Source organism: Mercenaria mercenaria, chromosome 3 (genome assembly GCF_021730395.1).
Source record: "Mercenaria mercenaria strain notata chromosome 3, MADL_Memer_1, whole genome shotgun sequence".
In the NCBI taxonomy this organism is placed as follows: Eukaryota; Metazoa; Mollusca; class Bivalvia; order Venerida; family Veneridae; genus Mercenaria; species Mercenaria mercenaria.
This window is the reverse complement of record NC_069363.1, coordinates 71,922,552-71,948,793: the sequence shown is the minus strand read 5'-3', so window position 1 is coordinate 71,948,793 and position 26,242 is coordinate 71,922,552. Positions and strand designations below refer to the sequence as shown.

At 35.1% G+C, this 26,242-nt stretch overlaps 1 protein-coding gene across 1 annotated transcript; it reads left to right on the top strand.

Annotated features, from left to right (window-relative positions):
• On the top strand, positions 1 to 26,242 carry LOC123523439 (doublesex- and mab-3-related transcription factor A2-like). Its single transcript, XM_045301118.2, has 3 exons — positions 1 to 381; positions 22,845 to 23,085; positions 25,095 to 26,242. Exons 1-3 carry the CDS (start codon positions 352 to 354, stop codon positions 25,724 to 25,726), a joined length of 903 nt encoding a protein of 300 aa, XP_045157053.1. The 5' UTR covers positions 1 to 351; the 3' UTR covers positions 25,727 to 26,242.

Here is a 26,242-nt window from a genome sequence, read left to right as displayed (position 1 = left end):
CTCCATTACTTTTTATCTTCACTTTATTTCGATGTTTCTAACGCCATGAAATATGTAAAATATTTTAGATTCGTAAATAGATATAAAGACATAAAATTGTTGACAAAACTCTAATTGCAAGATTTTGAGTGCGTTAGTTTGTGTAAGAACTTAACGCACTATTTCTGCTTAAAATAGACTATCCCACAGTCTAAAAATAAACTTGTTTGCATGTCTATACAAAAGTGAATGAGTTACGTCAGCTTAATAAAGAAACGTGTAGTAAGTTTGAATATGTAATTAGCAACGCCTTAATAAATATCTGTTTTTACTATCAAATATATTTCCTTTAAAAGAAAACATGATTATAAAATGGTTGAAAAAATAGATTTATTGAAACAGGTAAGTTTAACAATCTTTAAACAAATTCACGGTAAAATTGATATACAGCGCGGAACTATTTGAATTGCGTATCAAATAATTCTCAGCAGTCTTTGTGACTTTCTATTTGTAGTAATAATAGTCTAGCGCTTCAAGTTGGCCAGCCTTAAAACCAATGTAACCTATTAAGGTTAATCGTTCATTTAACTTGTCCGATCTATAACTTCTATATTTTCGTTTATATAGATGGATATACAAATAAGTTAGCACAAACATTCACCATAACCAGACGTCAATTGCAAGACTTACATCCCTAGGTCAAAGGTCAAGACCACGTTCAAGTTTAAGGTGAAAGATTTCATGTCGTTGTTTTGTCTGGTTTTATTTCTTTTACTTATCTGTACAAAAGCGGATGTAACATTCAGTCATTCAAAAATGAAATAAATGGTTTTCCGTTTTAGTCTGTAAGTTCAATGAACGTGTTCTATTGTCAAAGTGCCATTACAAGATTCACACTTTTGTGTTTTAACATCACATAGTTGCTTGAAAATGTGTGCTTGTCATTGTAACTGTGGACTCCAAGAATCCACTGACACTGCTGGCGAAACTGTTAGCATTATGAATGGTATTTTTGCATTGAGATGAAACTTAATACTAAAAAATAAATTTTACAAAGTAACATTAAAATCGTGAGATGAAAAAATAAGCGTCGTTAGCCGACAATGTTTCAGGCCATCTCGCAACAACTACGTCATTGTGAGTTGCGATCTAATCAAAATAAGGTAAAGCAAATCATGCTGGTTCACCTGATTAAACGGCGGACGAGTCTATAAATTGAACATCAAATTATATTGCAGAGATTTGTCACAATAAAGGCGTTTTGAAATGTAAACAAATAAATCCATAGTACAACTTAATTGATACAAAAAGTAATATCTCAGTAACCGAAGGGTAGAACGTCTGTTTTGGAAATGAAATACTTTTTCGGTTTTCGCGAGCTCAGTCATTCTGTAATATTTTTAAAACTCATTTAATTTCTTATTTTTCAACTGCTACGAAGATTAATCACAATTCATTCAGATACAACCTTTTCGAAAAACTGAATGTCATTTTTGATAAAAAATAAACTCATATTATTATGTTTAAATAAACTTTGCCTTTGTATGATTTATTTAATGTTTGCTACACTTAATTTACCATTCGTACAAAACTTCCTTATGATGTTAAATAAGACCTCGTTTTTAAAATTGGCAATATAGTGGTGTGCATTACCATGGCAATGCCTGATGAAACGGGTCGAAAATTCTAGTTTTAAATATCATTTTAAACGAAAACGCTTGAATATTTTGCAATGAAACTTTGACAGCTCACGTGCAAAATTACGTAACTGGCACGTGAATAACTTTTATTTTCTTTAGATCGTAATTTCATACTGCCAATACCTTTTATGCCGGTGTAATGAAGTATTTCGACCCCCATAGAATAATGACCCCCCGGTCATTATTCTATAGAAAAAGTTAACCCCTGTCATAGTATTATGACCTCCAGATCATAGTACTATGACTCCCCCACGTGAAGTAAACTGAACCTCACGAAGAATATTGACTCCCATGAAAAAACGACCCCCGGTCATTTGGTCAAATTTAGTGATAACTCATGTATCTAAGGCCTAATTGCTGCATTTTATGCCCCCACTCGGGGGAGGGTGACATATAGATTTGCCCTTGTCCGTCCGTCCGTCCTTCCGTTTGACCATTAGCCCCAGATACCATCACTTGACACAGAAATCAGAGCATTCCGCAACGGGAAAAAGGATTCTATTTCTAGACGCTGTATCTTGGTGTATACATTTTTTTTCAGGAAAATAACAAATCACAATACGTTCACAAAACACACCAGTGTCAATAATCCCTGCAAACTTCGGTATGAAGTAATTCTTCAGAAGAAAACTGCACAAGAAACTGCTAGCATAGAACTTAGTATTAATAGAAGTTGCAATACTTAGCAGTGGCAGTAAAGTACGGTAGCGGCAACAATAGAAAGTAGTAGTAACTGGCACGTGAATAACTTTTATTTTCTTTAGATCGTAATTTCATTCTGCCAATACCTTTTATGCCGGTGTAATGAAGTATTTCGACCCCCATTGTAGTAGTAGTAGTAGTAGTGGCAGTGGTAGTGGCAGTTGCAGTAGCAGCAGCAGTAGCAGCAGCAGCAGCAGCAGAGGAATAAGTGACAGCAACAACAGCAGCAGGAGAAGAAGAGGTAGATGTACAAGATGTATTAGTGGAAGCAGGTATAGTAGTATCAGTAGTAGCAGTTGTAGTAGTAGCAGTAGTAGTAGTAGAAGTAATAGTAGTAGTAGTAGTAGTAGTAGAAGAAGAAGAAGTACATGTAGTAATAGCAATAGAAGTAGCGGCACCAGTAGTAGTGGTACAATCAAAATGTTAACTATTGGCAATGGAGGGTATTAGAGTTGTAGATCTAGTAAAATTGTCCGTTAGGTCTGGTGGGGATCACTTTTTAATAGATATTATCGTCGAAAGTCTTTTTAGGAGCCGGTGTTTTACACGGAAAGAGTAACTTTTTTTAAATAGAATAATGTCCGGGAATCGATATTGTATGAGAGTTCGAATGTAGTAATTTCGGCACTGTATTTTACATGGAAGGAGTCACTTTTTCTATAGAATAATAACCGGGGTCGTTATTCTATGAGATTCGAAGGGAGTCATCTTTAGGGAGTCAGTATTTTACTTGGAGGGGTCAGTTTTTCTATAGAATAATGACCGGGGGGTTGTTATTCTATAGAGTTTTCAAAGGGAGTCAGTTTTTTATAAGGGGAGTCAATATTTTACAGGAAAGGAGTCACATTTTCTATAGAATAATGACCGGGGGTCGTTATTCTATGGGGGTCGAAATACTTCATTACACCGGCACCTCTATTCAGTGTGACAGATAATAACCTTTTTATTTGTTTTAATTTTCAAGTATAATAACTGTACATTAACACAGTATCTAAATCGAATATATTTATTTCAGAGGGTGCAAGCTTATTTCAAGAAACAATATATAGCAGAACCATGTTTCAACAAATCGAAAAAATACAAAGAAGTTATACTGCTGTGGAATAATTTTATGAGGAACTTTATTTATTATGTGTTTCTCACTTGCAGGCTAATATAAATTACCTTTAAGAGTTGTTGCTCATTATGTAAAAAAAAAACAATTGCAAAATGATCTGTAAAATCACATGCCTATTACAGTTTCCGCAGAAACAAATAGTTAAAAAATGTTATATCAGAAAAAAACATAGCATTTCATAACAGTATCACTGAGACATTTTTCTGGCGCAATTTAAAATGTAAAATTTTCAAATTATCTCCCTTTTATAAAAACTAAGATTGAAATTCCAATTGTTGTAAAGCGAGAACTGTTTGTGAAAATAAATGTTTTCTTATCAATACTAAATCTATGTTGAGTTAGTTATAAAATTTAATTTAAACTGTTACAGCTATTGAAAATGTCAATGTAAGCACATTGATAGTTAAGGACACTTCAAGCAACTCCCCTTTTGGCACCAGCTCGTGTGTTTTGAACGTTTATTTCGAATCAGTCCTATTAAGAATATTTACTTTCATTCATTTTGCCGGGATGCCAGAAATGTACAATAAAAAATTACTAAATAATAACAATAATGCTTAACGTTCATTTTTTTAAAAATTTGTTCGAAATTTTGTTCAGTTCTGTACACTGTCTTCCTAGTTTGTATAAGGCCCGGATGGCTGGAAAACAACGGGCTATTCGCTAGACTAATGGCGACAACCTCCGACCCCAAACCCAGCTCAATTTCACCAACGCGAACAAAATCTTACATTTCTAACAATTAAGAAATTTTGTTGCAGTTTAACACGACCCCTGAAGTAGTTATCAATATACATATTTCAATATTAATTCACCTAAAGAAAAAAAATAGCGAAGTACAAATTGAGCCTCCACCGCTGTGACACCATCACTGATGATTAAGCCCTCCTCCGCTGTGACAACATCACTGATGATTAAGCACGAAAGATGGAGGCCTCCTCCGCTGTGACACCATCACTGATGATTAAGCACGAAAGATGGAGGCCGAAATATTTTGATGTTCCAACAACATCCGAAATAATTTTCATGTGCTCAGTACATTCCTCCTGTGCATTAATATAACTACCTTTATTGCACCACAAAATATGCACGGTAGTGGAATGTCATTGTAATACATAAACAATGGAGGATTGATACATCTTGTCTTGTATTTATGAAAGCGGATGTAGGTCCGTGGGTCTAGATTCAGTTTCTTTATACAGTTCGATTAATAGGTCATACGTGTTTACACGTTTTCAAAACAAAATTTCTCTACTTACAAAATGACATTTCTACTTTTTGATTATGTTTTGTTTCAGCTTGAGCTTACGTTTTTCTTATACAAGACACACTAAAATATGGAACTTACAAAACGCAATCTTTAATGTTTACAAACATGATGTTTACGAAAACGAACTGTACATAATTCTTTCAAACGGGTTCAACAATAACAATTGTTCAATCATGTAATGTTTTTGAAATTATGTTAAAACAAATGTACTTGTTTACATCGTTCTGAATCTGTATATATTGAATATTTTAGTTTAGTTTATACTTATTTATTTTAGCTCGATTGTGATGAAAGCTTAAAGTTTATTTGAATCACTCTCGAGTCCGCTTCCTGGATAAAACCAGTACTAGTGTCATATGAGATGGAATGGTCGTGACCCCAGTGGGGCTTGAACCCACGACCCCTAATTTGAGCGGCCGACACCTTAACCACTAGACCATCGCTCCCCTTGAATATTTTAGTCGATGCTTAATCTGCTTCCGTTTACAGAAAATTTCTTAGGAGACATTGGCCAAGGACTTCAAAAATTAGGTTTCATGGGCATTATTGTGTTGCATTTTTATTATTTTAAAGCTGAATTTGACATTATGTAGACATATTTTTAAAGATATAAAATGGTGTATTTTCAAATAACAAAATGCTTAAATTGTTCGACGCCTAAAACAGTATGAAAAAATAAAATCTGTACCGGTATCCTTTAGGCGCATAAAACGCAACCAAGAAAAACAACAGCAGACTCGGGTTTATCCTTGGGGGGAATAAAATATGCAACACCCCTCACGCTCCAATCTCCAGCAACACTTCATAATTCCGAAGGACCATTTATATATAATAATCAATGCAGAATTAGATAAAATCCCGATTTTTCAAACTTCAGCATAAACTTAGAAAAGTCTGCAAATAAAAAAGATAGGGTCGTGTCCTTGCTTTTTGCTGGACTGATTTGAAAAATTTGAACCTAACACAGGTTTTTCGAATGGGAGTCTATGGGAAAATTACAATCTTAATAAGATTTTTCCGAATAGAAATGTTTCTACAAAATATTATTCATGTTTGTAAACAAACGTGTGATCTATAATATGGTAAACGTCCGTCCTTGTGCTTGTTTTTGAGATATTTGGTTTTGATTAAAGAAATCTGCATATTGCAAGCTGATTTTAAGACATTATTTAGAATTATATAACGTGTCAAACGTTTTAATATCATATTTTATTTCTTAGAAAGGTAGTACTTAACGCGTTGCCGCTTTAAATAAATTTTCTTACGGTTTACCTAAATTTAAAAAAGAAAGGAAATATTTTCATTGCCGAATGACGAGTCCAGACTTTGTTACAAGTTAGTGGTTAGTATAATTTTTTTTCTTAAAGAAATAATTATTCACATGCTTGTTTAATTTTATTCTGATTTCTGTTATCAGTTTGGAAATTATAACACGACTGAATATCTCAGTAAAAAGGGTACAAATATCAAAATTAATGGAGGTCAATAAAGTACGACTATTTAAGTGTCTTGTCACTCAATGAATCAATGACGTAAGCACTTTTGGGTACACTTTTGTTAATGGTATAGAATCCCTCCCCCCACCTCCCACACACACACACACCTCCCCAACACCCCCTCTTATAATGCTAAATCAGATACCTGCTAACGTACAAACATTTTAACAAAAACTTGCTGAGTCAAAATAGGGACATAACTTTCTGAAAAAAAAACAACAACAACAACAACAAAAACTGATTCATGGAACCTATACACAGCATGTCGGAACATCACAATGAAAAGTCCGTACAGTTACATTTCATTTTTACAAGTGGTCATTTAAACAGTGAAACAAACATATAAAAGCTTAACCAAAATTTGTTAAGTTCAAGAAGCGGCATAACTTTATGAGCAAAATTCAGAGTTATGAAACTTGTACATTACATGTTAGATCATATATCAGTGGACAGGCGTGTGAATTTTTAATCCATTTCAGCTTGTTGTTACTGAAATATATGCGTACATACAAAAAACGTTACCACATTACTAGTCTCTGATAATTACTGATCGCTGTAACGTTGTTCTTACATTAATTTGGTCAGCTGAGATTTCTTAAATCATTTAAAGAAATGAAAGAATTTTCAAAATCGGAGAAAAAATGGGAAAGTTATGAGCATTTAAATATTTGATCAAATTGGCGGCGATTTTGTTTCCATGGCAACAAAAAACAAAATGGCGGAGTTATTATTTTTTCAGATACACATTTGAATCGTATTTACTTATTTCTGTAAAATAATTTCTCTCTGTTTTCCAGTCATAATGAAAGAAATTATCATGTTTTACATCTTACACTCAAGAAACATATGAAAATTAATCTTTTGAAAGGTTATTTGCTAAATAAAGAATTCAGCAGTGTGTAAATGACGTCATAAACACACTAAAATGGCTGCCTCCATGATCAGCCATTTTCTTAAATTTCAAACTACCATGTCTTTTTCAATAGTGGTCCGATTTTAAAAATCCTTTCAGCGTTATAAAATGCTTGAGGATGACTTTAATATAGGATTAACTTATTTTCAGGCTTTCCGTGCCCTGACAAATACAGCAGAGAAATGAGCTGTACAAGAATTTGTTTTAGTTCAAATCATCCTCGAGACGGTAGACTGGTGTGTGACCAACCCCATGGTTTCAAAAACAAATGACTTTGATAACCTGCACCGGTCTGGCACTCAAACGTACTTACACCCCATGTTTTTAAAAGTCGTTTTGACCTATTTAGAAATGTTCCCAGAAATAATTATTTTACCATACGTAATCAATAACAAAAATAATTACTGATCGTTCAAGTATGCACAGTCTTGCATTTTATATTAGATGTTAAGTTCTATGACTTTCCCTAAATTATATTTTCGGCGAGATGTGACCTTTCTGTGTCGATTTAATCAACCGATCATATGAATTTAGTTACTACCTAAACCGTTCTAAACCGTTAACTGTTCTTCGATAACTCGCATCCAAACCGTAACACACTTGATATATGTGGTTGATTTTAGAGTGTATTTTGTCGCAAGAATTTTGATTACATCATTTTCGCTTCTTGATTGCCGGTATCTGCACCTTTTTATCACTTAATGATTTAAACTGGAATGATTTGATCATTCTATATCTAATGGTTTGGATCTGTGAATGATGAGTAAAAACCGTATAAATTCTTATGTAAAATATACATGTATGTTAAATGGTACAAATCAGCAAAATTAACGTGTTGTTTTTGCTCGGGAGAGGCCATATTGGACAGATCCAACGGCGTAGTTACCATACAGTGAAAATAAAAATGCAATGCAAAGTGTAAGTTCGCTCGCGACATTTCATAATATCCGAGAAAAAAGTAAAAAAGTCCGTTACGTTATCAATAAAACTTAGATATTATACAAAACGTTTTCACCTGTTTAAAAAACATTAAAGTGGAAAAATGATTTGTTTTTTTTTTTTTTTTTTTTGGTGACGCCGCCTTTTTAGCTGATATGGGCAACACATAATGCATGCATCAGCTTTTTATCTTTTTTTGTTGAAATTTTTATTGTTTCTCGTTTACGAATTCAAGTGTTTAGAATTGATAGATCTATCACTTAAAAAGCTGTGAAATAATTGATTACTTTTATATAACTAAGACTTTTCTCCATAGTTCAGCGGTACCATAATGATACTAAAAAGTATGTTGCATTAGGCATTTGGGACCTGACATGGGACTTTCTCGATGATAGGAATCTGGGTTCTTTTTTCTAAAATATGCTATTTGAACTCTTGTTAGCATCATTATAAACCACACAATACATATTAATGGGGTAAACCAGATATGCATTTGGATTAACGAAATGTTTATGGTGAGCAAGTACGACGCTCTTTAAACAGCTCGTGATTTATTCAGATTGTCAAAAGCTTTACTAAAGCCCCCAAAAATGATTGACCATTTTCAACATTTTATCAAATACTGTTGATGGACACTGAAACAAAATACACCAAAAAAGTAAGTTATATGATTTGTGTTTTGTAAAATAATGAGTCAAAATGATACATTTATAAGGAAACTGTACAAGAACGAAAATTATACAATAAATACGAGTAATAATAGTAACTGTAACTGTAACCAAAAGTATTAAAAATGAACCACATTGTACAGTAATCACAAAGGTATAATAGCTATAGCTAGTATATATGAAAGCAACACGTTATTCCTCTCGCTGTTTATTAAAATTATCTTAAATACGGACATCATTCAGCTATTTAAAATAGACTTGCAAAGGCTAAGAAGTCGAAATGTACGGCAGTTATGATAGTCAAAGCTTTCAGAAACCTAATGGAGAGGAGCAATTGTTTTGGTATGGTTATGCAGGTGAAACGATATTTTAAAATAATATACACGTATTCGTTAATTTTGTGTAAACTGACTTGAACACTAGCGAATTTGCATGTCCTTTTTCATTTACAAATATTCCTAATAGTTTTTTATAAAGACAAATGTATTGTTGATTTAGGGTTTATTGTCGTTCCTGAGATACAGCTTTCTGAAGGACTGAAATTGTCCTGTGTATACGGAGTATAACGAGTCATATGAGGATATGGCAGTTATATTTTTGGCTTAGTTTTATTGCTTATTGTATTGAGAAAAGATCTATACCATTTTCATTGTGAATTTCCAGGTATTAGTTTTGTTCTTTGAGAAAATGTCTACATACGCGTAATTGGTAAACAGCTATTTTCATGGAAGCATTTTCAGAGGGTGATGTTTTTCAGAACAGATCAATTTTCTTATATGTAACATAGCATGTCAATATTTTTCTATTTTAAATAAGAAGACTTGTCATACTAAATGACCATATATGGTTTTCATATCAGTGAAATGCTCTAAAGTACTGAAAATGAGGTCTAAAGATTTCATTGCTTATATTAAATAAAGAAGAAACTAATTGGTAGAGTGTAACCTATAATACGAGATCGTAGATCTATTAATAAGTGAAGAAATGTAACGTCACCGATAAAGTCTGCTATCTAAAAATAGCACATTCATCTGGGGGTCTTCCTCCACCATCTGACAAAGCCAGGAAGTCGCCATATGACCAAAAATTGTGTCGGTGCGACGTTAAACCCAACAAAATAAATAAATAAACATAATTAAATAATAGATTTTGCATTCATTTCGTGTTTTTTCTCCAAAGTTTCAAGCCTTCACATCGCAAACAAAATGTTCTTTAATTTCTATTAACTGGACCGAGAAACGCTTTATCTACTGTATACTGAACTACGCACTTTGCCAATCATTACCAACTTTTAGTAACATCGATCTATTGGAAAATCGATAATTTTGCCTATATAAACAAAGAAGGAAAAAAATACTTAAACTTAAATAGAAAAAGTTCTATTTGGAAATCAAAAATTCGATACCCCACAAATTAAAGTTTAATTTATTCCGGATATTATGAATATTCTTTTTTAAAAAAATATTATTTTAATATTTGGTTGGTCCTTTTTGACTTTAAATAGACCCACCTCAGTTCATATAGACTCTGTAGGAAACGGGTAAAAAGAAGCTGACTTTTTCAAATATAACACATAAAATGAGATATTTTCCGCAAAAAATCAAAAATTCGATATCCCTAAAAATGTAGAAAAATTATTCAGTTTTCGTTATGTGTAATTTGTACAATATTGCCTAGGGGTAAACAATATCCGGTCAGTGTTGTTTCAAGGTGGGTCATAAAAGATATGTTACCCCACTTACTATAAGTGATAGGTATTTTTATGGTTTTATGGTTTTTACGTTGTAATATATATCTTTCACTTTCTTCTGTCTTTATATAGTATTTTCCCTTTCTTTCATGAAATTTGTTTTTACGATTTTTACCCTTATTTCATGAATCGTATGACAGTAGAAAGAATCAGTACAAATTTAGAATTCACATCGTTAATTAACAGAGTTGATCCGTAAATAGTTACTGAGTAAAGATCCTGGCCCAAAGTTCACGAAAAATATTAAGTTATTACTTAGTTAAGTCTGCTATTCTAAAATTGAGATATTGATGAAGTTATTTAATGTTGTAGTAGTATTTGTCAGCAGTACCTATTCAAGTCACGCAAATATGATATTTCTATTTAGACATGATATAAGAAACTTAATCCTTACCATGCTAAATTACAATAATGAACTTGTCTATCTTTCAATTTGGACAGTGCTATTAATTATGAAAAGGGTGCATACCAAAAACCTTACTGGCTGAATGGCAGACAGTGCAGATCATGATCAGTCTGCACGGATGTGCAGGCTGATTATGATCTACACTGATTACAAAGGAAGAACCAGTCGTGTCCAGCATGGTAAGGGTTAAGCATTTCCTTTTAAAAGTATAAGTCTTATTTCTATACTTCTTTTTCTTTACAGCAACCGGCCACCAGATCGTTCGACAACAAAAGTACTTTTTAGATATCTTGAAAAAAAAGCTATATTTTTTATGAAGGCTTCAAAACTTAATTACTGACAAACTTTATGTTATGGTAATACATGAGAATTTGCTGATTTTACTACCTTTTACGATGAAAATCGAAAAACGTTAGTGGTTTAGAATTTTGAAAATATTTTAGAATCAAAAGCTCACATTCTAATGTTCATAATATGTGAAAGAAAGCGCGTATAGAGGATGTATATACGCTTTCCAAATATTTTAGATAACATTTTCATATTCTTGTATATTCATTTTATTTACAGCCAGTTTCTGGTGCGTAAATATTTCTTTTCTGTACATAGATATACGTTAGCATGATGTTTCATGTATTAAAAAGAAAATAAATCCATGTGTTCGATGTATAAAATGTAACGATTTCTAAATATTTTAGATAACATATTCATAAATATTACTTTTATTTGACAATTAATAAAGTATTATAAAAATTTTCGACTTGTTCCGATTTTCACTTTAATAATTAGCAAAACTTCATTCAATTCAAATATATCGTTTAGCAAACCGCCCGCCTGTAAATGCATCAGATAATGACCAAGGATGTTATTTATCGATTTTTCCCCCGTGTTACTACAACAACAACAATTAGTACCGAAATCAACGAATCGGCCTGGTTCATGCTGCAAATATGGCCAAATAAGTAGCTTAAAACTGGTAGTAGGTGGTCTATGAATGTGCACATCAACTTCTGCATACCAAAATGTTCGTCAGAATATGTAGTTTTCAGAACTGCCTGATGCCAGTTTCTAGTCACTGGGCAAAGTCCTCAAATTCAAGATGGCCGCCAACATGGCCGCTGATACATGAAAATGATACCCAATGCATAAAATTGCAAAATAAAAGCATTTAACTGTTGGGAATTAATTTGAAGTTACTATTTACGGTCAATGTACTTTGTTTGTATTCCTCTATTTATTGTTGTTCCTTACACAATGCAATCCCGTGTTGAACAAGTGATAATAAATTGTAATAACATTATTATTTTGTTAAAGGATACATTCAAATTATTGATAATATATATATTTATAAGTGGGTGGGATAATTCAATATAGAATACAATGTATATCTAATAACAGCAAAAATAAAAAATAAATTGATAATCATCTTCAGTTTTGTATACATCATACTATAGTTTCATTGTCAAAACAATGTATAAAGTACGAAATATATATTTAGACGAAACGTACCAAGTTTATTTAAAAAAATGGTCGCCAAGATGGCTGCCGCAATGTTTTTGCTATGACTTATATTTTATAACGGCAGCAACACCTTTGAAGAATATGCTATAGCTTGTTGATTTCTTTGCGTTATAACAGTCGTACATATGTTGATTATTTAATTGTATTGTGATTTATAGAGTAAACTGTAATTTTTTTTTTTGGACATTTATAAAATAAACGAAACAGAACATAGGTATATACATACATACCAGATATAGGTTATAAATGTAAATATTCATATACAAATATCTAATAAATAAATGAATATTTCCCCTACACCAAATACACAGTGAATAAACACTGCTTAATTAAATTACATAGATCAAGGGAAACTTTCCCTACACCAAAGTTACAGGAAATAACGAAACTGTCCGCTCTTCCAATGGAAATAAAGGGCCCGATCGTTTTTGGCTGTGAGGGTCAAAACACCCATTGTGCACGTTCCAATAATTTCTGCCACTGTCTGGGCAGTCATGCCAAACAAATGTGGGCTGCCAAATCTGGAAACACCATGGGACAAACTGCCCATTAAATGTGGGACGCCAAATCTGAAAACCCCATAGGACAAAATGCCCAACAAATGTGGGCTGCCAAATCTGAAAACCCCATAGGACAAAATGCCCAACAATTGTGGGCCGCCAAATCTGAAAACCCCATAGGACAAAATGCCCAATAAATGTGGGCTGGCAAATCTGAAAACCCCATAGGACAAAATGCCCAACAATTGTGGGCCGCCAAATCGGAAAACCCAATGGACAAAATGCCCAACAAATGTGGGCTGCCAAATCTGAAAACCTCCATAGGACAAAATACTGAACATTCGACTCCAGCATTAACAAACTATCGGGAATTAATTATTTCCAGTAGGTGACCTGGTGACTACACAAAATGGCCTGGACATTCCCTGCCAACCATGTGGTAAATGCAGGGAGAAATAGATCCTTGAGAACATACACTATACAAAATGGTAACCTCCCTGGTTTAATATCTTACATCATATCACTCTGCTCCTTCAGTTCAGGGCAATCTCTTCTCAGGTGATCTCCCTGACAATTAAAGCATCTCCCTGGAGATCTAGGCAAAATACGATTCTTCAGCCAAAGACTTCCCCCACAATTAAAGCAGCCTCCCCCATTCCGACTAAGGACTACCTGATCAACCCGGACAGGTTTCCCGAGACTTATTTCTTCCGGGACTACACGGAGAGGGAGACAATGATTGATCAACTTTGGCGGTAAGCTCAGACATAGTTTTCAACAAATCTGTCCGCTGCTTAGTAAGCGTTTTCTTGGTATTTAAGTTGGCTTTTGCTAGCGGTCTCCTGGACTTTAAGCATACTGTTTAGTATCTCTGAGAGGGCATGTTGCGTTGGGGTTGGAGCGACTTTAGAACTAATAGTCGGACTTGAACTATCTGAGTCTGTACTTGAGGCAAGCCTTTCTGAACGTCTGGGAATTGACTCCCTATTAGCCCTAATATTTGGACATTCCTTATGCGGAGACAGATTGCCCTGTAATGCATTATGGCACTGTTGAAATTCCTTAGCACGTTCTAAGCACGAGCGTACCGAATTTAGTTTGAGATGGATCACATGTTCAGCTGCACTTACGTCCCGAATGCCATAACAAAAACAGGTTACAGCCTGTGATTCTATCAATGGCTGGTCAACGGATGGAAATGCCTCAGTGGCCAATTCTAACACCCTATCTGACCAATCGTCAAGGCTCTCATCCGGGCGTTGTGTAGCAGACTGAAGTCTTGACTAGATATCTTTTAGTGTGTGTGTGTGGGGGGGGGGGTTAAATCCCCAAAATTCCGTTCCAATTTTGTAATTAGTTCTGCATAGGAGATGTTAGGCCTACGTCTGATTGAGTTTGAGAAGAACTCCACTGCCTTCCCGGAAAGGTTCAATTCTATATGAAATTTGCTCTGTTCTTCCCCCACTTATTATAACGTGCATATGTTTCAAACTTATGACGGAAGGTTCGCCAACTTGAGGTGCCATCATATGGTTGCAGTTTTGGCAGCTTAAAGTCTCTTTTGGAATTTTCTTTGGGTCTTGCAGAAGGTTGTGCGAGGACAACCCCATTTTGGTTCATAAACCGCACACCCGAGTTATTATAGTCTTGCAAACAAGAATTACTGGAGAGCACATAATGCGCCTGCTGTTGAGTCCCCAGTAGACCCTGGGGGCCCAGGTTTCATGGTTCAAGATGGAACCATTGGTTGGTAAATTGGCTTGAACCACAGCAGCACTCACTTGATGTTCATAAGGGGTTGTAACTCTTGAATCCGAATATAACAGACCAGAACCTACCCAAGGGTACATGATCTGAGCCGCAATCGACTCATTTACCCTAGGTAAGATCTGTGCCCTTGTGGCAGGCACTTGGAACGGTGCCCTAGCATGCATATTTGCATAAGCTGGGGTGTGGATCATGGGAGTAGCCACGGCATCAGGTGGCATTGAAGCAGCCATAGTGTATGGTGTCGAGGCCACTAAAGATACATTAGCGGGCATTTGCGCAAAGGACGCAGTCGTATGGTAAGATGGCAGTGCAGCAACTGTAGTATTTGGCATTGAGGCCAGACCGGACCCAGCTATACTGGTTGGAATGGATTGAACCCCAACGATACCCATTCCGGGTCCCAGGGGTTGACACAAATGACTACCCCTGGGTTGCGCTACGCGAGAGGGAGCTTGTATATTTGTACTAAGTGCGCCACTCATACAGTAGGGTGTTTGTGCAACAACATGGTCACTAGCTCCATGTGATAAGGATCGAACCACCGTTTGTTCCACCGGTGGGATGTGGTACAGGAGCCATAGGCGGTACATTTCTACTAATTCTAGGGGCCTGAACCCCGGTTTCAACCATAGGGTAGGCTGGTCGAACCAGAGCGTTTTGATCAGGTGGACGGATATTATTCTAAATGCAACTTTTGGGTTTTGGTGCAGAAACTGTTGCGGGTACATTTGTGTCAATAGGAGGGGGTGATCGCCTGTGCTATCCATATGGTAGGGTGGTCTAACAATAGCATTCTGGTCCCCTTCAAGTGGACGGGATTGATTCCAAGTGCCACCTGTAAGATGTAGTGTGAGCACAATTCCTGGCACATTTGAACCTGTTGTAGGGCCCTGCAGCCCTGTTCCTCCCCTATAATTGAGTGGTTGTACCAAAGTGGACTGTTTTATGTCGGGCGGTCACAGCCTATTCCATATTTCACCCTTAGATTGTTGTACCGTACCCAAAACTGGTACAGCTGTACCATGATGAGGGTCAAGTACCCCACTCCCACTCATAGGATAAAGCGGCATATACTTGGATGCTGGTACAATTGTACCCTGCTGCGGGGCACATTCCCCGGAACCACCCAAAAGATAATTTGACACAAAAGCTGATGAGGGCGTATTCGTACCAGGCGGAGGTACTTGCCCCCCGGTACCACTACTAAGACACGTATGCGGGCGTATTTGTACCATGTGGAGGTACTTGTCCTCCGGTGCCACTTCTAATAATACTTGGCACGGAAACCGATGTGGGCACATTTGTACCAGCGGAGGTACTTGTCCCCCAGTACCTCTTGATGCCATAGTCAGAACTGGTTTATATGCAGCAGGAGTCTGGCACACTTTGTCAGCCTAGAGGTTCGATGCTGCTTGACCCGTCAGTTTAGACATACGGGAGGCGCGGCTTGGCCCCTCTGAATATTCGCATGATGTGATACCAAAGATGAACTAATTTCATTTGTATTCCGGTAAGGGGTATGATCCCTCGTGCCACCCATAAGGTTCGAAGATGTATGCATTGCTGGATCAGACATACGGGAGGCGGGGGCTTGGCCCCTCTGAATATTCGCGTGATGCGATCCCGAAGATGAACTCATTTCTATAGATAAAAGTAAGCATTTTATTTTCACAGAAACTACTTACGTCTTACAAATAAACTTTAAATCGCAAATACATTTTATGTATGAGTTGTGCGTATTTGACGTATACAAAGATACCCCATTAAAAAGTGCCTAGATAGCTTCCTGCATATGTTCTCAAAGACCTTCTTCAATTTAAGGCTTTTTTACATTTTGTTCTGCTATAATTACCTCATACTACAAAGTATGAGAAAACATGCTTTCTTAAATAACAAATAAATAAAATTAAGATGTTGCTGTTTCAAAACCATGACTTACATGTAGATTACTTAAATAATATTGTGTCAGTTTGTATCAATCAATATGTGTTCAATGTATGTTCTTTTTTTTTAGAATTTAATAACATTCTAAAGGTTATTTATTCAAATCTTAAAAAGATGTCATTGCAGAGCAGTATTCCATATTTTACTGATATTATCATATCTCACAAGCTTACAACTAAACATAAAATGTGAAGACATTATTACGTATGTTGTATATTAATAATTTTTACATTGTCGTTTTACAAGAAAACGACTAGCAAACAGTTAATTAGTTTAAATCAGTATTTTATGTAATTGCTAAAGAAATATTCTATTAAATGCTGTTTTAATCTTCGAATTTACATTTCAGCCTGTTTTAGTTACTTTTAGCAAACATATGTTTACTTAAAGATCGAACCGTGTCATAATGTGAAAATGTTATATTTTCATCCTTTACTGATTACCCACACCAATTATGTAACTTAGTTTTACTAATGTCGGTATATATGACACATTTTATTCATGTAATAGTTCAAGGTCAAGATCAAACTGAGGTCAGGAGATGTCTGAAGATGAGGAATGGTCACAGGCTACATCTGCATTAGTATCAAGTCATTCTAGTTAGGGTACTGATGCTAGACGAAACGGTCCCATCTGGTTAACCTCGTACGGACGGACGGACGGACGAACGAACGGACGGACGGACAGGACAATCACTATATGTCTCCCGCATCAGTAGATGCCGGGGGCATAAAAACCTGCACCTTTACTTAATATGAATTTTAAGTTATTACACATATTTTATGTAAGTGTACATAGATTTACCCCACCCACTAAGCTGTTTACTTAGCCATTGATTAACAGATAATAATTTAATCAAAAGTTGTCATGTCAAATACTTATGATATAGTTTAGGAAATTCTGAACATTATAAAGCATAAAACTTGTAAAATATAATCAAGTAATTAGAAGTGGTAGAATTATTAAAAGAATGTATGTAAAACAACAATTTTTCTGATCAATTTGCATGCAAAATCCATCATATTTTGTAAGAATTTATTTCAATTAAGTTAAAGATTAAATATAATATGTTTTAATTTATTCTGCAACAGAAACTAGTATAAGACTAGGACGATGCCTTTAAATTTGAAATACATTGTCCAGTCAATATGTAAAGTATGATTTTTAATTTTCGGCGGCCATATTGGCGGCCATCTTGAATTTGAGCACTTTGCCCACCACTTGCATTCTGGCATCAACTGGTTTTGGAAACTTAAGACTCTTACAAACATTTTGATATATAGTTTGCGATGTGCACATTCGTAGACCACCTACCCCCCATGGAAGTGAACTCGTTTGCGACAGTAGGTAGCGATGATATTGGATTATTGGTTTTATTGATTTTTATGATAGGTAGATCTGTCCCGCTTTATCGGTTTCGAGATGTTACTAAAAGTTGGTAATGTTTTTTAAAAATGTAGACAGTACAGTTTTGAAATTGTATACCCATGTTAGCAGTAACATATCGATTTTTCAGGAATATATCAATGGATGACGTTTTTATCTATCATTCTGTTCATTTTGTGACACATCCCACTTTCTAAACGTTTTAGAAAAAAATATACTCACTGAGAAACATTTATTAATACTGATCGAAAGCGTTAATTAAAACACAAACGTATTCACAGAGCAGAAAAACAACAACAAATTGTTCTTCTTAGTAACCGTTATATATCATCATTTTTTTGTAATGTGTGTCATCCGTACGTGTTTATGAATTTAACGCTTATAAATTTTGTAAAATGCAAATAAATTCTTATGATCGCATAATTTGAATTAATTGAAATATTTCGAAATGTCTTGAACAACATGTATACTTTCAAAATACACTGTCATACATAATTATTTGTGGCCACATATTCAGTTCTTCGTTGAAATAATTAGCACCTATGAGATATACGTATATATGTTCTACGTATGTTCTGTTTATTACAAAATTTAATGACCCCTTAGTGTGACATGTAGATATTTGACTTTCGGTAATAATTTTTGGATGTTGTTGCTTATCTTATGCAGCACCATACTTTTCTATCAAATCATTCACTATTTTGTATTATTTTTCAATAAGGAAATGTTTGACAGACCCCGACCACAGCTGACATCCCAACCGCCTCATTAGCAAGCATCTGTTGTTGCGAGAATCAGTTGTTTAAAATGATATAGAAGTTATGATTGTCACTGTGCTGATATATGACTGAAAGTCGTGAATCAAAAGTATTTTGTACTAAATGTTTTAACCGCAAATTCTTTTCTTCGGCGTTTCGAATCCGAAAATATTGTGCTTTGCTAATACCAAGACTCTAAAACTGTTCTTCTGCATTTGGTGAAGTGAAACTCAATTTTAGTATGAGTAGTACTACACAGCCACCGAGTGTGATTTTGATGTGATTTTACAGTAATCAAATGTGACAAGAGAAATCTCTCTTAGAAGATGCATGACCCCTACTTTTCTCTTCATTTTATGTTAGTTAAATTTTTCGGCGACGCCGTCTAAATTCGTTTTCGTTACCTATGCCACGTGACTTCAAACTGCAAATCAAACTGCTTGATAACGCATTATAGATAATTGATCAAAATGGAAGATTTATGCAACACTCTGCCTGATTGGACGAGAGTGTCAATTTCTTTCACTCTGTTGATTGTGCTACGCTGAGTGAAATGTAGACAAAGCGTTTATCCTAAACGACGCTGTTCACAGTTTTAAAGCTAACTTTAGCTCAGTATATTTAGCAAGAATATTGATATATCTCAAAATGATAAGTAAGTTTAATAAATATGATAAAAACCTGTTCAAATACCAACATATATCAAATTAAAGAAAGAGCTGAATACGGTCTGCGTATCACATGAATAAGGGTGTGATAAGAGTCTTTTATGTAGAGAAGTGCTTTTTAAAAGATTTTCCTTGTTACAATTGTCGTCTGTATATGAAAAGGTTTCTTGCTTTTGTGACTTATTCAGATTGCATATTAAAATGAGTACTTGTTTGCTTTGACTGATTTATTATATATGGATATTTTTGTTTAGTATGGTATGCAAATATTGAACTCAGTTGAAATCTGTTTCATTATATATATGCTATATAATGACTGAATCTCATTACACTGTAATGAAGGTACGCTGCATACAGTTTATCTATGTGATATGACTATGGTCAATTACAATTGTACGTTCTGCTTGACCTTCACTTTTTTTATAGGTGTGACGTCATTGTCCAAAGATCCATGAATAGCGAATATGCATTTGTGAAAGCAGGGATCAGCTGGCCTATTTTAGAAATAAATAAAAATAATAAATAAAAAAAATCCTTTAATTGATTTTTTCTCATGTATTCTAATCAAACTTGATTTGTAGCATCTTTATTAGGCCCGCAGCCAACTTTGTTCAGCTGTGACATTTGACCCTTTTTAGGGGCTGCTAGAGCTAAAACTAGAAATGCCTTTATACAGCGTCTCATGGACAGCTTGGTGGATCTTTGACATACTTGGTCTGGAGCATCATTATAAGGTCCTCTTCCAAATTTATTTATATAGGAACTTCGGCCCTATTAAGGACCACTATAGCTAAAAGTAGATATGCCTTTCTTCGCATTAACCACTAAAATTTCAATGGATTTTTATCAAACTCGATGTGTAACAATATCGTAAGGTCTTCTGCTATTTTGTTACAAATGGGGATAGGGACCAATTTAGCTAAAAATATAAACACGTTTAATGACCTCTTCTCATGAACCGTTTCATGAATCTTCATCAAACTACTTCTGTAATTATTCGTCTAAGGATAAACGAAACAAAATTGCAACCCTACGAAACCTTTGCGAAAAATTAAAAGAGAACCATTTAAATTGTTAAAGTGCGGTGTTTAGTTTTGCAATTTGAAAAATGTTAGATGAAAGATGAATGTTAGATGAAAAATTCATAAACTTCTTTCATTATTACAATTCGCCGACCATCATTTTTAAGGATATTTCTTGTTTTATCATAACTCTTTAAAATGAAGTAAGGCTTTGTTCTCTAAAATGGGTCTAGCTATATTTGGTAGCTCATTAAAAATGTCAGTTTTATATAGAATATATAGGGAATGCCTATTTATGCTATTGTGACCAATATAGAAAGCAATTCGCGCATTGCATTATGGTATAACTGATGTTCTATTAATAGTACACAAGGGCGTGCTATTATCCGCTTCCAGTCGGTTTTTTCCAACCATGCTTTGGGGAATTCGTCTCGGCTAAACGCATAATTTGCATTACACATGCGCGGTGATGATACCTATAGTTTCAAGGGATAATAGCATTGTAATTCGGTCACATAGAAAAGCAGAAGCACACACGTGTCAAATCTACGTTATGGTTATTTTTAGCCCACAGGTTTATTTTAGCACACAAGGCTGTATTATTGCGCTTTTTAATAAATATTGCCGATATTAAATGCGTTGTTTTTATATGATACACACTTTGTTAGATATGTCTCGGCTATGTTAAGTACATGTATGATAGTGTAAATAGTTGTTGTTCTTTATTCTGTATAAAACTGACCTATTTCCAATGACCGTAGCACACATCAGGACCCATTTTAAATGTCTGTAACTTACATTTTCTTGAAGAATATTGTCAGTGCTAACTAAAAATCAAAAGAAAAGTGGGGGTCATGTTTGATGCAAGAAAATAATTTCAGTCAAACACACAAACTGCAAAATCAGCTAAAGAATGAGACCCCAAATTATACTGGTGGTGTATGATCTAAGATTCCATGAAAATTTTTGTCATGTTGTTATTTCATTATGAAAATGCTACTTACATGTCAAGCATAGATCTGTCATGTGATTTTAGCAAATAAATTGCAAAGAAAATAAGGAAAATAGCTCTACAGAGCAAAAAAACTGAGGACTATTTGTATCCGCCATTATTTTTCGCGCCATTTTTCTATTTAGTGTCTGTATGCCTATAAGAAAAACTTTTTTCTCTGACACTGTGCCAGTTTCATTTGAAATGTACAAGAATCCCAAATGCATGAAAAAAATACAAGGTTTTAGCTTGATATCAACAGTGTCCAAGTTTTTACGGCATTTTAAGTACCATAAGACAAAGCGTCAGATTTTGTCAAAAATAGCTGTCGCGACATGATTTTGAAGCAGTTACCCTAAATGCAGCCTTGTTTTGCCCCGTTTTGACATTTTCTACTCTGATCTGCATGCAAATTACACATTTAAACTGTTAAATATGTTCAGTTTTACCTCTGATGGCCAGACAATAGCAATTAGTAGCCTATAAATATGCAGTTTTTGAAAAAATACATTCAAAACAGTGAAAATGTGATATTTTTGGGTTTTATCCTCATTTTCAACAAAATTGCAACTAATTTGTCATTTTCTATCAAATTCTAATCAAAGTAGCTCATTTCCACCAACATCTGGCCAGATAACATTTTTTACCAATGTCATCTTATAAGAAATGACTTGATTTTTGAAAGTCTATTAACATTGAGGCGGATACTCCTTCCCAAAAATGACTCAAACCCGTCATTTCTACCTGAACAATGTCACAGAAAAAATAACAACATATTGTTTAAATAGAAGAACTTCAAAGTCCAACGTGATTGAACTGAAGCAACACTTGAAATATGAGGACATTAACTCTGAAAATATTCTTATATATATTGATTTCATTTTGTTTTGAGCAGATTGCAAATTTGAACGTACGAATTAATTCAAAGGCGTTTGTCAACTTCGTTCTGAAGTCAGAAACATACTGTAGCAATTTTAGTGAAGTGTTCACAGACAGTGTGACCAGACACATATTCAAATGGTATCGTTTTGATCTACATAACTTGTAGAGATACCTTTAATTTTTCATCATGAGAAGAGCTCTATAAGACTTGTCTTTCGTTCTAATCCTTTCCATCAACTGTAATTGTAATGTTTGTATATAAATATAATTATGTATATTGTTGGGTTTAAGTATGTTTAAACCAAATCTTTTTTACAAAACTGGACATGCTGCATTTTGTCCATACTAGTCCATTCTTTCTACGGAACATACATTCGAGCCATTTGATCCGATAAAGCTACGGTCTGTGTGAGGATATGTTAAGGAGCATGCAACAGTTTACTGATAGCTCTTTATTTCGTGTAGGGACACAAACGATATTGCCGGTGGAGAGACTGTCTGTGTGCGAAATGCATGTTGATCGCCGAGCGCCAACGCGTAATGGCAGCTCAAGTTGCTCTTCGCCGCCAACAGGCTCAGGAGGAGAATGAGGCCAAGGATCTAGGAATGTTGTATGGACCAGGGGGACTCCTACAAGTCAACAGTAATAACTTTTCAGAAACCAGTATTGGGAGCAACAAAAGACGGAATGATCAACCAGATAAAGGTAGGGATTTATCTCTCCTTGAAAAACCAGCAGTCGTGAGATCGAGTATAAATGTGCTTTTAAAGGAGCTTGTCAAACTAGCTGATGATTTTTATGAGTTCTCAGGTCAATGACAAGCAGTATTGTATGAATGTATTGGTGTAATTCAAAAAATTATTAGGATCCCTATTTTTGAGAAAACAATATATGAAGGAATTGGCGGCCACAGACTTTGTCCGGAGCATATCTTCTTCATGCATGGAGGTATTTTAATGTAACTTCGCACAATTGTTCACCATCATGAGACGGAGTGTCATGCGCAAGAACCAGGTCCCTATATCTAAGGTCAAGGTCACACTTAGAGGTAAAATTCAAGAAGGACATTACTCAGCACATATCATTCTAAAGAAAGAGAACCATGCAAGTCCCTAGTTTTAGAATTACTTCTCTTTGTTGTTACTATAAATAGCTTATTACTGGCCGTAGGGAAAACTTGAGACCACTTTTCTGTGGTACAACATGCATGTTACATCCAATTTTAGGTGGTTACCTGGTTAGGATTTTTATGTGGACTTAGAATTCTTACTTCCCTTTATTGTTACTATAAATAGCTTACTCTTGAAACTTTTTTATGTGGTTGTTAGAATTGGATATGTCATTTTCTGAGCTTACTATCTACCAAACTTACACAGAATATGTTTTACTGTAACATTTACATGACGGGCATATATTGTGACATTCTGGCACTCTAGTTTCGCATGTCTGTCCACCCGACCGTGTCCGGGCACATAACTTTGTAACTTCTATTCTTATGGCCCACAGATTTATAATTATAACATTGCGTAGTGCACATAATATGCCATATCCTCGCTTCAAGCTCAGATCAAGAGGTAGTAAAAGGGTCTTAAAATATTGTTCAGGCTATTTTTATTTTCTTTTGTTGGGTTTAACGTCGCATCAACACAATTATAGGTCATATGGAGGAAGACATTTCTCTCTATCTGTTCTGGGGGCTTTATCTCACTCTGTCCCTCTGGTCAGATCGCTCTGTGTCTGTACTAGTAGAGGATGGATTTCGCGCCCTGTGTGGCTGCGTTTGTTATATGTAAAGCACCTATGAACGTGTTTATCATGAAAAGGACTCTATATAAATCTGGTATAATAATAATATAATAATAAGACATCAGGTGCCCCTCCGTGCATGATTTCATCACGAGCGGGCACCTGGGTAGAACCACCGACCTTCCGTAAGCCAGCTGGATGGCTTCCTCACATGAAGAATTCAACGCCCCGAGTGAGGCTTGAACCCACATCGAGTGAGGCTCGAACCCGCATCGGTGAGGGGCCAAGTGATTTGAAATCAGCGACCTTAACCACTCGGCCACGGAGGCCCCTGTTCTGGCAAAGAAGCGTTGTTACTTTGAAGTAAGCATGTATATCAGAAAATAGTGCTGTGCAGTATGCAAAACTATTTTATTTTATCAAGTAAAATTTTATTTTAAGATAACATTTAAATGCGTGGGCCACAGTATCCGTCCGCATGCAGACAATTTTACAGTACATTTTTAAAAACGTTGGAAAACGATTTCCTTTGGCTAGCTCATTAGATTACCCGTTATTCGAGTTTAAAAAGTTCAGTTTCAGTCGAGCAATAACTCTCTCCTTTAAGTTATATTTTGTTAGTATGAAATTGAGAACTGGTGAGTTATTTGGGTATTTTTGAGACATTGACCTGGCGTCGTGGTTTAGGTCGGTCAATGATTCTACCTTGGTGTCCACCAATGCCAGAAACAATGCCCGGAGGGGCATCTAAGGTCTTGCTCCACCAGCAAAAGTTGGAAAGGTTGCCAAATTACCTAAATTATGCCAACAACAGTAAAACTGACCAGCTAATCTATAAACCACAGAAATCATGTACTAACTACAGGCTACAGTCTCATGTAGTTGGATGTTATAACACAAAAGCGTTCAGCAGTTTAGTTTCTTTTACGCGTATACAATAATGTAACTATGTTGCTATTTCCTTACAGCAACAGCAATGAAGCAAGCTAAGTCTGACAGAGAACATGAAGATGTTGAAAGAAAGACCGCTGCTGCTGACAAAAACAGTGAACTGACAGTATCATCTACTGAATCAGATGCCAACAAAATTTCCATATCTCCAAGAAACGCAAGAGAAGTTGCTCTACAATATCCACAAACCGAAAGTCAGGACGCAGATAAATCAACTGATAAAAAAATTCAAATAATTTGTAAACTTTTCCCAATGCTGTCTGTGTCAAGCGTAAATGATATTCTAAACAGTTGTGACCGCGATATTTCAAAGTCAATTGACTTCATTCTGTCGAAAAATTTGAATGATTCGTGTAGTTCGGTTGCAATGATTTCTTCGGCTATGACATTTCATCCTGGTATCTATGGCAACGCCATGCATCCGAGTATTTATGGAAGTAATGCGGCATTTGGAAGACTGAGGACATTTCCAGCTTGTCCCATCGGAGGGTTCCGACTTCCTATGACAACAGTGTATAATCAAATCCCAAGTTCTAGTCATGTTCCATACAGTATTATTGGAATGTCAGGGATAAATTACGCTGATAGAAGTAAGCCAGGTTACAAGGCAGGGGAAACAAACACTGCAGATGGTGAAAGTAAAGAATAAACGTACTTTCTAAGGAATTATCATTAACTGTTCTCCCGTACGTGTTGTTTTGATAGCTACATGTATCACTTACTGTCGAAAGCGATATTTCAATTTTACAGTTTAGGACTCTGATTATTTAACAACTGAAAACTGTGGTAACTATGAAAAACAAGGTCAAGTTAATTCCTTGAATATACCGAGACGTGCTATACATGAATGTTATGAAAATTGAAAAATAACCATTTAAAGATAACTCTGGACTTAGCTAGTCCAACGCGTGACTTAATTTTTGTCAAATCACTATGAATTTTGCTGCAAAACATGAACAAAACTTTTTAATGGCATAATTATATTTGTTTGTTATTGGTTTAGTTTGAGGAAAGACTATACGTAATTCATTTTACATATTTTTCGTTACCATTTCACTACACTTATTCTACTGTATAATAATATTTATAAGATATTTGAAAAATAAGTTACTGTGCATTTAGTTAATACTGTAGGTATGAAATATACAAACGTACTTGTCAAGTA

What these genes read in the sequence shown, in the direction of transcription:
- LOC123523439 (XM_045301118.2), top strand. Translation starts at nt 352, where the DNA reads ATGGTTGAAAAAATAGATTTATTGAAACAG. An exon ending in AAATAGATTTATTGAAACAG is followed by an intron (nt 382 to 22,844) that starts GTAAGTTTAACA and finishes TATTTCGTGTAG; the next exon opens with GGACACAAACGATATTGCCG. An exon ending in GAATGATCAACCAGATAAAG is followed by an intron (nt 23,086 to 25,094) that starts GTAGGGATTTAT and finishes ATTTCCTTACAG; the next exon opens with CAACAGCAATGAAGCAAGCT.